The sequence below is a fragment of the Leptodactylus fuscus genome, chromosome 2 (assembly GCF_031893055.1).
Source record: "Leptodactylus fuscus isolate aLepFus1 chromosome 2, aLepFus1.hap2, whole genome shotgun sequence".
NCBI classification, from domain to species: Eukaryota; Metazoa; Chordata; class Amphibia; order Anura; family Leptodactylidae; genus Leptodactylus; species Leptodactylus fuscus.
In genome coordinates, this window is record NC_134266.1 from 218,260,324 (window position 1) to 218,277,247 (window position 16,924).

Sequence of the window (16,924 nt, forward strand, 5' to 3'; positions counted from 1 at the left end):
AGTGCACACAGTTTCAGAGATCTTCAGCTACGCGTTGTGTAAATGTAAAAACCACATCACAAAATTACTGCTTTGCCACTTTGACCCATAACTGCTCATGTAAATACAGCCTAAGGCCTTATTCATATTGCTACGGTCCCACTTTGCCGAAATGCAGCATTTTTTGTTGTTGCAGATTTGCTGTTTTTTATAGCCAAAAGTACTGTAAAATATAAAAGGAGCTCTTAGACGTTTCCCTTCTGTTAAATCCTCCCCTGACTTGGGTTCAAAAAAACACAGGAAAATCTGCTTAAAGGGATCCTATTAGAGATGAGCGAGTAGTGTTCAATCGCTCACACAGTAAGTAAGCAGCCATTTTCTTGTGGCCTGTGGGTATGCGCAGTCGGCTCTGCTCAAGGCCTAGAAGTTTGACCCCCAGCGCCAGAAGAAGACGTGTGAAGATTTTGAAATCTGATTTCCGATCATTTTTCATTCGAACCCGATCTCTATCCCAATTCCGATCCCAATGCAAGTCAATGGGATTTTTTTACTAATCGGAGATCGGATTTTAAAAACGATCCTATTCACTACACAGCATGGAATCTAACAATTGAAAGCTTTAATTGTTAGAATCCATGATGTGTAGTGATTAAAAAATCCCCGGGTACCTAAGTCCCCTCTGTTGTCTACTTACCAGCTGCCGCTACCGATCCGCAATGTTCTTGCTCCTCTTCTTTCTACTGCGCATGTCGTCAGACCGTATGTGCCCCCACCTCCCAGGCTAGTGTTACTGATGCTGGGAGTAGGCGGGGCTTGTTGTGGCTTAGGAGAGTGTGGGCGGATACATTAGCCGCCCACACTCTCCTAAACCACAAGCCCCACCTTCTTTCTAGGTCTGTAACCGTAACCTGGGAGCTAGGGGAAAGAAGAGAACAGACCGGGAGTGACAGCGGTAAGTGGACTTGTCTATTGCCTCTTTAGTGTATACTCAGCTCTGCTACATCTGAGATGTAGATCTCAGATGTAGCAGAACTGATGAGTATAGGAATGAATGGATGCCGCCAGCACACAACCTGTGCCGGCGTCCGGCGCTTAACCCCCTGCGTGCCGGCTGCGCCCATTCATTCCTACGGTATAGCAGGGAGGAAACAGAAGAGTAGAACCATCTGTGTGCCAGTGGCATCCATTCATACTTAACATTGTTCACTTTTCCCACAATGCTTGCAAAGCATTGTGGGAAATAACCTCCGACCTCGATACTGCCTAAAACGATCGGGATCGGAATTCCGATCGTGAAATTTACTCGATCGGAATCCGATCTTTTCCAATCCCGATCACTCAACCCTAGTGAAGACGCCGTTCCTGAAGAAAATGGAGGTGGCGCTCGAGAGTTCTCTCGCAGCATTGGGGACGCCCCCAGTGCTGCAAGGGAACTCATTTGCATACTGACGAAAACTGGGATTTCTACCGAATGGCAGTGCGGAGAAGACATCTAAAGGTAGGAGAAGAATAGCCTTTATTAAGGCTATTCCTACGTGTTAGTCACAAAAATTGCATTTTTAATGATGGGATCCCTTTAAAATAAAAAAAAAAAGTTGCTGACCTGAACTGAACTCTTTGTTGTCTGTTGGGATCGCTCTTGAGTCTATATGTTGTACCACGTAGGTGTTGGTGCAAGATTAAAGCAATATATGCATCATTTTAAAATGTGTGTGTGTGTGTATAGGGTTCCTTATAGAGAGGAAATAGAAAATCTGTCTAGCAATCCCTGTACCCAATAATGGATCAAAGATAATAGTTACAATACACTGTAAATGAGAGTAGCCAAAGAACCAGTAGGTTGCAACTTGAATGTGACTTATTGTTTATGGGCAGGCTGGTAAACTGTAAATCGATGTTAATTCCCTTCTTGTGCCATATCCTTGTAAGTTTTCTGTTTCCTCTTGGCTCGAATTCCGGATTGCGCCAAAACTCGTATTGTGAGATGAGGAAAATGAGCTTGAACGGTTGTCAAACCTCTTTCCTCATAGCAATTGTGTCTCTGAGCAGGAGCGAGGATCTTGCCCTGTATAGCTAGTACGTAAGATCCAGATGTCGGATTAAGAGCATTTCTGCCTCCAGGACAGTATTAGAATAATATGAGTGTAGAAAAGTAGTAAGGGGGCACTCACCGAAGCGTAGCTTTTTTTTTTTTCTTAGGAGGAGTGATGAATCCAATCTGATATGTGCAAAATCTGCACATACCATGCATTTAGGAAGTACAATATGCCCTTCTGCTTCCCCATCAGTTTCTACAGAGAGATTCATGGTTTGTTGCTTGCTCATAAATTTGGTGAAGGGGTTTTGGAGTGCTGATGTGTCTTTGTTTTCAACAGTATTGAAGTGGTATGCCTGGGATAGAACTGCCGAGTGAACAAAACCGTTTTTGCTAGGTGGCAGCAGCCTATAAATGACAGCAGGGGGTGCTGTCATCGGAGCAATTCTGCTTCCCTATTAATGAGGGATAGTTAAGTTTTTTCCTATTGACTCATGATTGGGGGGGGGGGGTAGATTATGGGTTCCAATTAATAGCGACCTCTGTTTTATAAGTGAACTCTTGAAGCCATACCATATCCATCAGATTCACCCAAATGACTGACCCCATGGATTGTTTGGTGTTAATACAATATACAAGGGTGAATTGGAATATAATAATTGTGGGAGGATTTATTATTCTTTTACACCAGTTTTTCTGCAGAAAATAGTCACAAAACTAATGGGTTTCACCTATGTAACACCACTTGCAACTAACATAGACAAGTGGCAATGGCCTCACTAGTTTTCAGAGAGAGGGTCTAGGTGGGACCGTCACCCGTGCCACATTCATCATTATGTATGCCATTTCTGTGCTGGGAGCTGACAGATTTTCGCCTAGGCACAATGACTGAGGATGCACCTAACTCTTGTAAAGGCGCGGCTTCATCACGAATTAAGCATATCCACCATTAACGCAGGGGTACACTATGCAGGTCTTCATAAATCCCCCCCCCCCCCCTTCCTCTTTTTTTATAGTGCACTCTTTGCAGAAATATTTAATTTTCAATATTCTCTGAAGTGAAAGTAGTCGTCTTGTCTAGGACTGAAATAGACTGATGATTTTTATTTTATTTCATTTTTTTGCAGTGTCCAGCAAAACGTGGGGGAAGAACCTGGCCTGACTAGTGTAAAGAAGCATTTATGCACCTTTCTGGCAGCTGGCCCAGACGTTCCAACAGTCTTGACATCTCATCACAGCGAAGTGTGTGAACAAGGAAACTTCTTTGTGCTTTTGATTTCTTCACTAGTACGAAGCAAGATGTCTCGGAAGCACAGTAATAAGGGTGAGTTATACACGTTTCATTCTGTTAAATGAAAAAATGGTGCTGTGATCCCCATGTGCAAGACAATTTTAAGGTGGAAATCCTGTTGAGTAGATGAACTTTAAGGATATATTACTTCAGTTATAATATTTTACTTAATGGGGTTGTTTGGGACTTAAAGAAAAGTTGTGGGCTGCCAGAATAATTTTCTAGTGTCATACAAAGCTTCAACAAAATATTCCTTAAGCTTAGGAAACCAAGCTGGTTTCCAAGGCCCAGTTTATGATGTGCTCCAATCTGATAAAACAAATCTAAGTGCACATGAAACTGGTTAAACAATTTAGGAACCACCACCTCTACCCAAGAAGCCACCTTTATTATACATTGCTCTTACAATGTTTAGGAGTAATGGGAGAATTCTTTGACCCTTTTCACACACTGCTGTTGAACCCCAGACTTTCTACCAGAAATAAACGTTGGCACGGTTCTAAGAACCTGGAACCATCGCCCTTATAAGGTGCTCTTGAACCAAAATCAAACCGTTCTGGAACAAAATGGTTAAGTAGGTTCTACTAATCTGTAAAATCCTTATTAGTCACACACTAGTAACAGTTTTCCTATGGTGCCATTCTCTGTCTCCCTGCTAACTGTAGCTAGGTTCCCTATACTCAAAAAGACAATCCAAGGACACCCCCTTCCCAATCTATCAGTGTACATTTTTGGCAGAGGTTGATAAAATTTATTGTATGGAGGTGCTGGCTAGCTAGAAGGATAGCTCACATAAGCTCCACCTGGCTTATGGACTGATTCTGTTCATTTCAATTCCTAAAGGACATACTGAAAGGTTTCCTGAAAACAACAACAGTCCTAGGGTAGGCGTTTACAATCACCTAGTATTATGTGGCTTTATACAAAGCACATACAAAGATAAGGTCTAAGACTCTTCTATGTAAATCCTAGTCTTCATCTTGTCTTCCCTCTGTTAACTTCTGACAGTGGTTGTACAAGGTTATGTCTGATCACTAGGATAGGGGGATATCTTCATTCTGAGTGGGGAGCTGACTACTAGGACCCCCACGATCCCGATTAGGGTTCTGATTCTACTGTCCTGATGGAGCAACAGGCCGAGCAAGCACGTTGATGTGCTATTCCATCTCTATAGGGGTTCTGAAGATAACTGAGTACAGAGCTTGGCCATTTCTGGAGCCATACAGCATAAATGCATAAGCAGGGAACATACTTGGTCTGCAGTACCATCAGGACAGGGTAACAGGAGCCATGATCTTTATGATCGTGGAGGGACCTTGCGGTGGGATCCTCATCAATCATGACATTATCCACTGTCCTATGAATAGAGGATAACTTCATCACTTGATATAACCCCTTTATAGGATCTTCTTACCCATAATGTACAAAATCGCTCCTTTTGGGAATCTCCTATAACTGCCCTAGCAATTCTTTTGCAGTCTAATGTGCATTCCTAAGCCTATCCAAAGAATAACAGAGTTCCACAGAATTCTGCTCAGGGAAACCCTGATGTAATGTTATTGTGTAATAATTGGGAAATGATGGGCACAATCTTAGGAGCTGGCACACATTTGTACTTCTAACTTTACAATTTCTTACATTGAATGACCCCACAGAAGGCTTTCATTGTTTGGGAACTTGGCTGGTAACCACTAAACTATTTATCTAGGCAGGATAAGTAAGAGTTTGCATGAATACCGCTTATTCTTTTATTACTGGTTATCGTCCTAAACCTTTAAATAGGTGATGTCTCTAGTATTAGGTATAATAGCAGCTTAAAGGGAATCAGACACACAGAGCATGTATTCCAGTCTGCAGGGAGCATGTTATAGAACAGGAGTAGCTCAGCAGATTGATATATAATTGTGGATAGATGCACTATCATTTCATATAGTCTATGTTCACATGGCAGAAATTAGTGCTGCTTGTGAGGCAGAATTCACCTCCAAATCCGCACAATTGGGAGGCAGAAATTGAAAAAAAAAAAAAAAAAAGTGCCCTGCTCAATCCTCCATGGGTATGGCTGATTCAGCCACAGAAATCACAGCATGAGCCACTCCGCTGACTAAACCCATTGGAGTCTAATTGGCAAGTAAAAGCTGCGCCGAACGTGGAAACCCTGCTTTGTCTTTCTGCTGGAGGGGCAGAAAATGACAAAAATGGAAGAGGAACTTGCACCTGTAATTTATCTACATGTGACCATATCCTTATTCATTTAAATATCTGCATGGTCTGTGCTGAATGAGGAGGTGGTCCCATCAATGATGGTCAGAGAAGGCCATCAGTCTCTGATGGGGACCACTCCTTTTCTCAGCATAGAATAAGCAGCGTTATAAAGGCTATACTGAATCTTTAACCAAAAACTATTAGCCTGGTCCTTCTGCTATTATATAATATAATATATTCTCCAGGTGTAAGGCTGTACACAAAATTGCTTGAAGACTTCTATGAATATAACGTGAAAAGTAACATTTTCACAAATAGTTGGGTAGTCCTGAGCCTGTGCTTTGGTTTTGCCTTCGTCTCTGGTCTCCTATCCTATTGAGGAGCAATGAAGCTGGATGCACTCAGCAACTGAATGTAGGAAGTTAAGGAAGCAAAACCTGATAAGCTTTCATGAGTTAATACCTACAAGGCCGCTCTTGCTCTTGTAGTTCAATACAGGAGCGTACTGCACAGGCGTCGGAGGTTGGACTAAGACGGAAGACAGAAGTGGCGGGGTTGCAGCTGAAGATGCAGGCGTCGCTGGAGAGCGTTCTCTGGCAGCAGTGGGAACGCCCCCATCGCCGTTTGAGCGCTGTGGCCCGCCCCCATTGCTACGGAGAACTCATTTGCATAACTGTTAAAACCAGTATTTCTGAGGAACGGCGCTGCAGAGACCACATCTAAAGGTAAGAGGTGAATAGCCTTTCTAAAGGCTATTCTGACATCTAAAGCACAGAAAAAAGCGATTTAGTGGTAGAATCCCTTTAAGGATGACCCTTTATTTTGCCTTCTCTTCCTGATAGACCCCTTTGTCTTGTATTGAGGTTTGTTGGACTCAAGGATTATGCTTTAGACAACAAGAATTACGCCACCTGCTAACATTCTTGAAATTCCTTTTGGTGTGATTGATATATAGCTGTCATATTTTTGGATTTTTGTCATTCCCTTATGTCTGAAGCATTTAGTTTATCCCATCTGGATAGGACTCAGAATATGACTAAACTAAAGAAACAAAGATCCCGACTCGCATTCTTTCCCTTGTGGTTTGTAATGGAGTTTAGAGCCTTTCGGTCACCGGTGAGCTTCATCAACGGAGCAAATCTAAAGTACAAAGAAAAACCAGAAAGTACCATCGCTATAAGAAGCTCAAGGGAAATCCAGTCCTAATCGCTTGCGAATAGTTACTGAGACCTGTGTGTGACTAGCTGTGGAAAGCACAGCATTGATCCCTGCAGACCTCCCCTGTCTTGTGCCTTTATTTGGCAAGCTGGAAATCTGTCACGTTCTAATCGGTGCTGGAAACCACAAAATACGTGTTCTCTAAAACACCAGACACATAGTATAGCAGCGGCTTATGTAACAGGTGACCAAATAAATGCTATTCTCCAGCTTACAGTTACTGCCACCTTGGATCTGTCTCCAATTGTTTTCAGTGGAAAATGTGCCCCCCTCAGTAATCCTGAGTGGGGCTATTCTGTCTTTGTTTTTTTTTATCTTATCCAGACTCCTGGTTGATGCAGACTCCCCCCAAATTCACACTTTGCTTCTCCAGGTCACTTGCAGTCTCACTTAAATACATGGTAGTTGGGGTGCCTATACCCCGACTATTGGTTTAGCTGCTTTCACTAGGGCTGCATTCACAGTAGGGATAAAACCCTCCCTTTCTCAGGATTGCTGGGAGTCTCAGTAGTCAGACCCTCACCAATCAAATGTATCATCTATCCTATGGATAGCGAATAAATCTAGTTTGTGGCATAACCTTTTTAAATGTAGGTGTTTTCTCTGACCCATCCATGCGACAGGACTGAAATATGCACAATCTATGAGCTGGCATAGACTTCTGGTATAATTTTTTTTTTTTTTTTGGCATACATTATAATTTGCCATAGTTGCTCCAGTTTCTTCCTGCTGCTTTTACTGTAAGTGACGTAAAAACAAAGAAATGGTGTGCACCAAAATTTAGAATTTTTCCAGCAGAATACAGGTGTAAAAGCTTTCAAACCCATTTGACCATATACAACTATTAACAGTGATGTGTTTGGCAATTCATAAGTGTCTTAAGCTGAGATCACCCACAACATCACCACTTTTTATTAGTTATACAGTAAAAATCTAGGAGTCCACAGCACCTTTAAAAACAGGCTTGCTGGTAGTTCTGTGCATTGTACAGAACATTGTCTCTCTTGATGTGGCAGCAATAAAAGGATAAAATAACTTCCCCTTTAATGGAGAACATGACACAGCACTACAGAGCAGCGAGTCTTTCCTCGGATGACTGCTCAAAGAAGTACTTTGAGCAATGTAATCTTTAAAACCAGGAGCGCTGCGGCACATTGTATCTGTGGGGTTATGTCCCTAAGGAGATCTGCTACCTATAACAGTGGACGTTTCTGCGAATTCTTGCACATTGGGAATACATGGCAGTTCAGGTTATATAATATACTTACGGTAATCCTTCTGACCTTTTAAGATATATATTATATATTTTCATGCATAAACTTTGGCACCTGGAATTTGTGAACAAGTAAGTTATTTATTATGATGAGATCTAACATTGCAACACTTTAACCAATTGCACAAGCTCAGGTTAACCCTGCTTCGATAGATACCGATAGATAGATAGATAGATAGATAGATAGATAGATAGATAGATAGATAGATTAAAAAAAAATATAGGTATACATGTGTACACTTTCTATTGTACTTTCTATAGGCCCAATTCACATCTGCACATGGGTTACTGTTCTGGGAGTCCGCTTGGGGACCACCGAACGGAAACCTAATCTGCATTTTAAAAAAAAGCAGTTACAAAGGAAACCCACGGATCCCATAGACTATAAGGGCTAGTTCACACGTGAACTGCCCGCGCGGGTTTTGACACAGAGAGAGACGCGGCGAGCCGCGTCTCTCTCTTGTCAAAACCCGCCCGCCGCGACCATCGCTGTCGCGGCTTAACCCTATGCTGTCGGCTCAAATGAATGAGCCGACATAGGAGGGAGCTGCGGGGGGCGGAAGCCGCGCGACTGAGACAGCGTGGCTTCCGCCTGAAGAAAGGACACGTCCTTTCTTTTCTCCGCTAGCAGCAGCTCGCCGCTAGCGGAGAACAGAAGCCCGGCGGTCTCCATAGACCACCATTATAAGGGGAGGTTTTGGACGCGAAATCCGCTGTCAAAAACCTCCCCTTATACTCACGTGTGAACTAGCCCTAATGGGGTCTGTGTGGTTTCCGCTCTGTTTCCACACAAAAATATGGAGAGAAGGGAACGGAATGGCCTAAATGCAGATGTGAATCGGGTCTTAGTGACTTTCAGAATAGGCAATCGTGTTAGTGTTATTCATCATAAATTTGTGGCCATTATGACTTGTCTCCCTTTGGTGGGTTCCATGGTTAACCCATTAGTGATGGTGGAATTTATGCATGTTTTCCATTCCATAGTTTGTTTTTCTTGCAAAAAACCAAGACCCCATAATTGCTGTTGTGATGGAATACTTTTATGGCACTTTGACCCATGAAGGTGTGTGAAGATTAATGCACTTCTTGGATATGTCTGCTGTCTTTTATTTATGATGATATCTAGACTAGCGTGTTGTCCTACTTGGTTGAATTCCATTTATCAGCCAATATACCTTTATAGTTTGACATTTCTACAGAGACTGGCATTTATTTTAATGAAATGGCGTATTTTACCTTTAATGGCAAGCTGCCATGCATAGTCACTGCCTTAGTCATGACTGCGCAAAATTCCTAAGGTTTCCATCAAAAATCTGAAAATTTCTTTGAAATCTGTAATGAGTATATTTGTTTTTCTGTTGTACTGGCTAATTCAGAAAAATCTAATAAAATGGTTAAATAGAATGTTTAACCCCTCTATAGAAGAGCATGGCTTTTGGATGTGTGGCTGTATGGTATAAGGAAGAACTAACGTATTTCAAGGTGGTGCACAATGTGCCTGGGATGTGGTTATAGCTGCACTTTGTTCCTGGCTGCCGGGATATCCCTTCTGTGTAATTGACACTCCATTGAATTTTACCTGCATATTATTACAGGCAGTGGCTTTGCTGTCACTTAGAATAGAGAAGTGACACGCCAGTGACTAGGAACTGGATGGGGCTATAGCTGCATACATGTAAGCATCACCGCTGAGGCCAATAATAAAGTACTCCAGTCACAAGGGGTATGGCGTACCAGCAAAGCCACCAGAGTATCGTGCTGGAGTGGCAGGGGATTTTTTAATTTTATTTTTTAAGCATAATTTTCCATTCTGATAAGCAATTTTTTTTTAAAAAACTCTTAGAAAACCTCTTTCAGCCTGGGTCACATATGGTGTAGTTACAGATAGTGATAGCGATACACAGTACACAGAGTAGTGAATGGTATTTAAACAAATCTTAACCACGCTGCTCAAAATACTATGCATTGTAAAGGTTGCAACTAGGCTGGTTTCAGAGTTAAAATCCATGGCAATGACTTCTGATTTTGGCTGCATTTTACTGCAGGTGAGCCATCTGCTTGATGCTACATACGGCAGACCTGCTATGTTTCGCCTCAGCCCACATTGCAGAAACGCAGCGCTTTTGGCTGCTGTGGAAATGCTTAAAAAAAAGCTGAGTTTTACATTTCTAGTCAAGTGTATGGGCAGCACGGTGACTCAGTGGTTAGCACTGCTGCCTTGCAGTGCTGGAGTCTTGTGTTTGAATCCTGCCAAGGACAACAGCAGTTTGTATGTTCTCCCTGTGTTTGTGTGGGTTTACTTCGGGTTCTCCAGTTTCCTTCAACATACCAAAGACATACTGATAGGGAATATAGATTGTGAGCTCTATATGGGACAGTGTCTGTCTGTAAAGCGCTGCGGAATATGATGGTGCTATATAAGTAAGCATAATAAAAAAATAAAATAAATTAATGAAATTCTGGCTAATCCCATCCACACATTCCAGAGGAGAAAAAAAAAGGAAAAGCTGTTTTTGTTTTGTTTTTTGTTTTTTTGGAAACACAATGTGTTTTGCCAAATAAAGCCAGCTTGAATTGTGGTGGAAGCGCGATTCCTGAGATTTGGGACTCCGAGTGAGTCCTCGTCTGGTCCTTTCCTACAGTCCTATGAAAAAGTTTGGGCACCCCTATTAATCTTAATCATTTTTTGTTCTAAATATTTTGGTGTTTGCAACAGCCATTTCAGTTTGATATATCTAATAACTGATGGACACAGTAATATTTCAGGATTGAAATGAGGTTTATTGTACTAACAGAAAATGTGCAATATGCATTAAACCAAAATTTGACCGGTGCAAAAGTATGGGCACCCTTATCATTTTATTGATTTGAATTCCCCTAACTACTTTTTACTGACTTACTGAAGCACAAAATTGGTTTTGTAACCTCAGTGAGCTTTGAACTTCATAGCCAGATGTATCCAATCATAAGAAAAGGTATTTAAGGTGGCCAATTGCAAGTTGATCTTCTATTTGAATCTCCTCTGAAGAGTGGCATCATGGGCTACTCAAAACAACTCTCAAATGATCTGAAAACAAAGATTGTTCAACATAGTTGTTCAGGGGAAGGATACAAAAAGTTGTCTCAGAGATTTAACCTGTCAGTTTCCACTGTGAGGAACATAGTAAGGAAATGGAAGACCACAGGGACAGTTCTTGTTAAGCCCAGAAGTGGCAGGCCAAGAAAAATATCAGAAAGGCAGAGAAGAAGAATGGTGAGAACAGTCAAGGACAATCCACAGACCACCTCCAAAGAGCTGCAGCATCATCTTGCTGCAGATGGTGTCACTGTGCATCGGTCAGCAATACAGCGCACTTTGCACAAATAGAAGCTGTATGGGAGAGTGATGAGAAAGAAGCCGTTTCTGCACGTACGCCACAAATAGAGTTGCCTGAGGTATGAAAAAGCACATTTGGACAAGGCAGCTTCATTTTGGAAACAAAAATTGAGTTGTTTGGTTATAAAAAAAAAAAAGGCGTTATGCATGGCGTCCAAAAAGAAACAGCATTCCAAGAAAAACACATGCTACCCACTGTAAAATTTGGTGGAGGTTCCATCATGCTTTGGGGCTGTGTGGCCAATGCCGGCATCGGGAATCTTGTTAAAGTTGAGAGTCGCATGGATTCCACTCAGTATCAGCAGATTCTTGAGAATAATGTTCAAGAATCAGTGACGAAGTTGAAGTTACGCCGGGGATGGATATTTCAGCCAGACAATGATCCAAAACACCGCTCCAAATCCTCAGGCATTCATGCAGAGGAACAATTACAATGTTCTGGAATGGCCATCCCAGTCCCCAGACCTGAATATCATTGAACATCTGTGGGATGATTTGAAGCGGGCTGTCCATGCTCGGCGACCATCTAACTTAACTGAACTTGAATTGTTTGTCCAAAATACCTTTATCCAGGATCCAGGAACTGATTAAAAGCTACAGGAAGCGACTAGAGGCTGTTATCTTTGCAAAAGGAGGATCTACTAAATATTAATGTCACTTTTCTGTTGAGGTGCCCATACTTTTGCACCGGTCAAATTTTGGTTTAATGCATATTGCACATTTTCTGTTAGTACAATAAACCTCATTTCAATCCTGAAATATTACTGTGTCCATCAGTTATTAGATATATCAAACTGAAATGGCTGTTGCAAATACCAAAATATTTAGAACTAAAAATGATTAAGATTAATAGGGGTGCCCAAACTTTTTCATAGGACTGTATATTGATATGTACCCCCCAGGGTGTTGGGAATCCTGCAGCTGGAGCCCACACAGAGAGGAAACCTCTGGCTATTGGTTCCAACATTTGTTACAAGTTGTGTAATCACAACAATACCAGGTGAGCACCAGTCTATTTGTTCACTGGACCACTGGAACTTTAAAATTATACTACACTATGGGTCGCTCGGTGTTGTTTTCTGTTTTATTTTGAGCTATCATGTACAGGTGTGGCGCTGTTGCTTTCAGAACACAGTTGTGTTGTGTGTTTTTTGTTTCTCTAATCCTGGACATCCCCTTTAACTTGGATTAGGATAGGCATTGTTCCATATTATAAGGTACAGGTCACCAGTGTGAATAGAGCCTAATGGATGCCGATACACCTTAAAGGGGCTCTATCACTGGGAAAAGTCATTTTTATCTAAACACATGCTTGCATAGGCTTTAGAAAGTCTATTCCACACTTACCTTTAGTATGTAGATTGCCTCAGTGGTTTCTGAATAAGTCCGTTTTTATTCATATGCTAATGAGCCTCCAGCCAGCTCAGGAAGTTCCCAGCAGCCTCCTCTCTCCTATTATCTTCTATGTGTGTGAGGCAAACAGGAAGCGAGTCACCAGCAGCAGTCTCCCATAGAAAACAATAGGAGAGTTGTGCACCATCTATCGTGCACCAGTCTAATTAGCATATGAATAAAAACGGACTTATTCAGAAACCACTGAGGCAATCTACATACTATAGGTAGGTGTGAAATAGACTTTCTAAAAGCTATGCAAAGGTGTGATTAGTTAAAAATGATTTTTCCTAGTGATAGAGCCCCTTTAAGAAAAAAATAAATAAAAATCTGCTGACTTCTCTACCCCAATGTCAAGTATCCAGTTTGATCCTTTGAACCAACAGCAGATAAGCTAAGCCACTGTGTGCACACGTATGTACGCTTGGTTGAGCGTGTGTGTACTTTATGTGAGGGATGGGCTTCATTTTCCCCTATTTCTCTTCTCTTAGAACGGGAAAGTCTTTCATGTTGATTTGCTTAAAAAAAAAATATATATATATATATATATATATATATATATATATATATATATATATATATATATATATAATATATATTTTGTGTAAGTACAGTGGGGAGGGGGCTTCTTCCTGTATTTTCCAGGTTTTATTCTGAAATTAGTATTATTCTTTGCATTCCTTTTTTTTTTTTTTTTTTTTTTTTCCGTTTATGGAACGCTTCACGAATTTGCATGTCATCCTTGCGCAAGGGCCATGCTAATCTTCTCTGTATCGTTCCAATTTTAGTATATGAGCACCTGGAAAAATGTTCTAAGGGCCAGTTCACACGGGGTTAACGTGCGCATTCTGGCATGTATACACGTGTCAGAATGTGAGCACTCAAAATAGATCCCGGTCCAGCCGCAAAATTACGCGCGTTATACGTCTGTAAAGACCCATTGAAATTAACAGGATCTGTTTTGAGCGCTCACATTCTGACACGTGTATACGTGCCAGAATGCGCAAGCGTTAACCCCGTGTGAACTGGCCCTAAGTAAACCATGTCCTGGGTACAGGCTTTAATCCTTGCCATGAACTTCCTGCCACGTAGGGGACCGTGTGCTCCATGCATGCAACCATAATTTTGATCCACGTGGTACCTGTTTTTACGGATCTGTAATAATGGAAGGATCACATACATGCCCATTCATTTCTGTCGCCCAATACAGATATTCATAGTCTTTATAGATCTGTGTTGGACTGTAGGACCAAGCTGCAAAATATTCTTGTTTAGTCTTTGCGGCTTGGAGACGCCATTACAATGACCGCTGTAAATTGCTGGATGAAAAAGTGCTGCACCAAAGAATGGTTACCTGTTAGATTCTTTTATAGTCAATGGGTCCTGCGGGCGCTGTTGGTGTCTTTTAGTCCTCCAATGGACTAGAACAACGGACACAGATCAAATTTTTCCTATCTAAAAGATTCAAAATCCACCATATTTTGGCACAGTTTACAGCAGGGTAAGATCATAGAGTTGTAAATCTGACTGTCAATTTATTTTACATTTCTAGGAGGAAATGGTTTTATGTAGTCATACTGCACAGTAGGAACATGAAATCAACAAGAAAAATCCCACTGCCATTCTGGATCTTTCTTTTTCTGTTGGCCTCGGGTTTCTTGGTTATAAATTTGCAGTGTCTTGGGATTTCATTGTGTCAGGGCCATCACAATGCTAAGTGGACCTAAAGCTCAATGTACAATTGTCTCTTGCGATATCTCTGTGGCTTCCTTTTCTGTGCTCGATTTGGGTTTCACTTAAATACATTTGGAACAATGTGTGTCTGACATAAGCTAGACAGCAGGCGGAAGCACAATGCGATTACAGGGAGCGGGGAAGCGCTCGAGATGGCGATCGTACCAATTAGGGGAAATATTTAGACTCTTCTCTATGTCCCTTTTTTTTTTCCTAGCTGGAGGCTGACACCCTTATGAGCAACTTTCTCCATAGTGTCAGCGTTCAGATGCCTGAAACTGCCATGACAACAAACATGCGTAAATACTAATGCAGAAAAACCCTATTCGGCACTCTTCATATGCTTCACTCAAGGACGAGCCTCCATTAGTTAATTGAATAAGACATTTGCTCTAAACCTTTACCATTGCTTTATCTGAGCTACAATCCAGGGGTTATACAATGCTCATGCGTGCTCATTGTCATATTAATATCACAAGATCTCCTTGGACTTTTTGGATATTTTGTTATACAGTTTCCCAAGGTTCCGGGTCCTCTTTTCAGAGTGGCAATACTATTAGTTATTCTGGCTACCATATTTTCTTTTTTAAAAAATAAATAAAAATAAATTGATAGTCTTCAGTAGTTGATACCTTTTTAATGGCTAACTAATAATGATGACAGATTACAACGTTTCAGAACTCTCGGCTCCTTTCTCAAGTAAGAAAGGACCCTAGAGGTCCGAAACGTTGTAATCTGTCATCATTATTAGCCATTAAAAAGGTATCAAATACTGAAGACTCAAGTTTTTTGTTTTTTTTATATTTCCTACCCACTGGCTAACACGGTACGAGAACAAACATTTTCCTTATATTTTCTTTTATTGCAGTGTAGAGATGGTGGAGGTTGGGTGACTGACATGTATACCAAAAGCTAACCACACTACACAAAGGTTGAGTAGAAACCCATTTATGTTGACTACTATCCCATGTGTATGACCAGCTTGGTTACTGGTCTTCTATAGATTGTAATTCTCTTTCCCACATCTGTCTCCAGAACAAGGACCACCTGAACCCCTGCCTGGTCCCGTGGCCTATGCTCATGCACTTCTCTCTCTCCATTCACTCCTGTGGAAATTACAAAAAGTTGAGTCCTGTTCTGGAGATACTGCAGGTCCTTAAGGTGGGGTTCTGACCTTTTGAGATCTTTAGCATTCACAAGAACCATGTTCTTTGAGTCACCTCTGCACATGGGTGACTGTCACATCCTTAGTTGTACTAGGTCATCTCTGACATCCCTATAGAAGTGAATGGTGTAGTGGTCATTCATGTGTAGTACCACGCCATTAACAAGGGGATTCAGTGATTCCCCCGTTCCCATGATAACAGGAAATAGCTGTTAGTTGAGAAAACTCCTTTAGGGAGCCTTCACACAGAGTAAACGCGCATGTATTTTTGCACGTGTAAAAATAAGACTCCCATTGAATTCAATTACTTTTTACAGGCGTATTTTTACATGTGTAAAAAATATCATTGAAGTCAATGGGAGTCTTATTTATTTTATTTTTTTTGTAGATTGTGAGCCCCGCATAGAGCTCACAATGTACATTTTTCCCTATCAGTATGTCTTTGGAATATGGGATGGAAATCCATGCAAACACGGGGAGAAAATACAAACTCCTTGCAGATGGTTTTCTGCCCTTGGCGGGATTTGAACACCAGGACTCCAGCGCTGCAAGGCTGCAGTGCTAACCACTGAGCCACCGTGTGGCCCCTAGGGAGTCTTATTTTTACACGCGTATTTTGTAAAAATACACGCGTGTTTACTCTGTGTGAAGGCTCCCTTAGGCAGAGTGTGGAAACACAATGAACTGGTATAAATAATTATACGTATTTTGCTTTTATTTGGATGCATTTTTTATACACATATAGATAGCTATTCGAGTTTTTTTCCCTCCATGTTAGAGTGTATATGGGTTCAATCCAGCTGATGCAATTGTAGACACGGCCGCACCATTTTATCACACAGCAAGTAAATGTAATGGCCGGGGTGACCGCACTATAGTGTTTGTTGGATGATGGCACAGCCTGTAAATTATGCCAGGTATAGGGTCGGCCTGACCCATGTCTGATGTAACAGAGGCTGTTCTTGCGGATGGATTGCTAAACTAAGCGGTTTCAGCTTTCTCTGAACCATTGAAATAAGCGTTTCCTTGTTACCTAGGGGTCAGGTCACATTGACTTTATTTATACTGTATATATCTGTAGACTTAACCAGTAAAGCAATTTTCCTTTCTGCCATTACTTCACAACGCAACTTGATTTGCTCTTTCAATGAAGATGGCAATAAATGTGTATTTGTTTTATGGAGCTATTTTTGTTCTATTCTATAAACTTTAGGACAACATGTTAAGTTATTGATGGGCAGGTTTCACATTGTCTT

General features: G+C 41.3%; 1 protein-coding gene and 1 non-coding gene across 2 annotated transcripts in view; one reads left to right on the forward strand and one right to left on the reverse strand.

The window, feature by feature from the left end:
* SPATS2 (spermatogenesis associated serine rich 2) overlaps positions 1–16,924 on the forward strand; it is a 59,171-nt gene that overhangs the window by 15,750 nt on the left and 26,497 nt on the right. The window contains exon 2 of the mRNA XM_075265548.1: positions 3,142–3,338. Coding sequence (XP_075121649.1) covers positions 3,314–3,338 — 25 coding nt within the window. The 5' untranslated portion in view covers positions 3,142–3,313. The remainder of the gene's footprint in view (positions 1–3,141; positions 3,339–16,924) is intronic.
* LOC142196348 (U6 spliceosomal RNA) lies at positions 13,475–13,582 on the reverse strand. Its single transcript, XR_012715192.1, has one exon. It is a non-coding gene; the product is annotated as a U6 spliceosomal RNA (small nuclear RNA).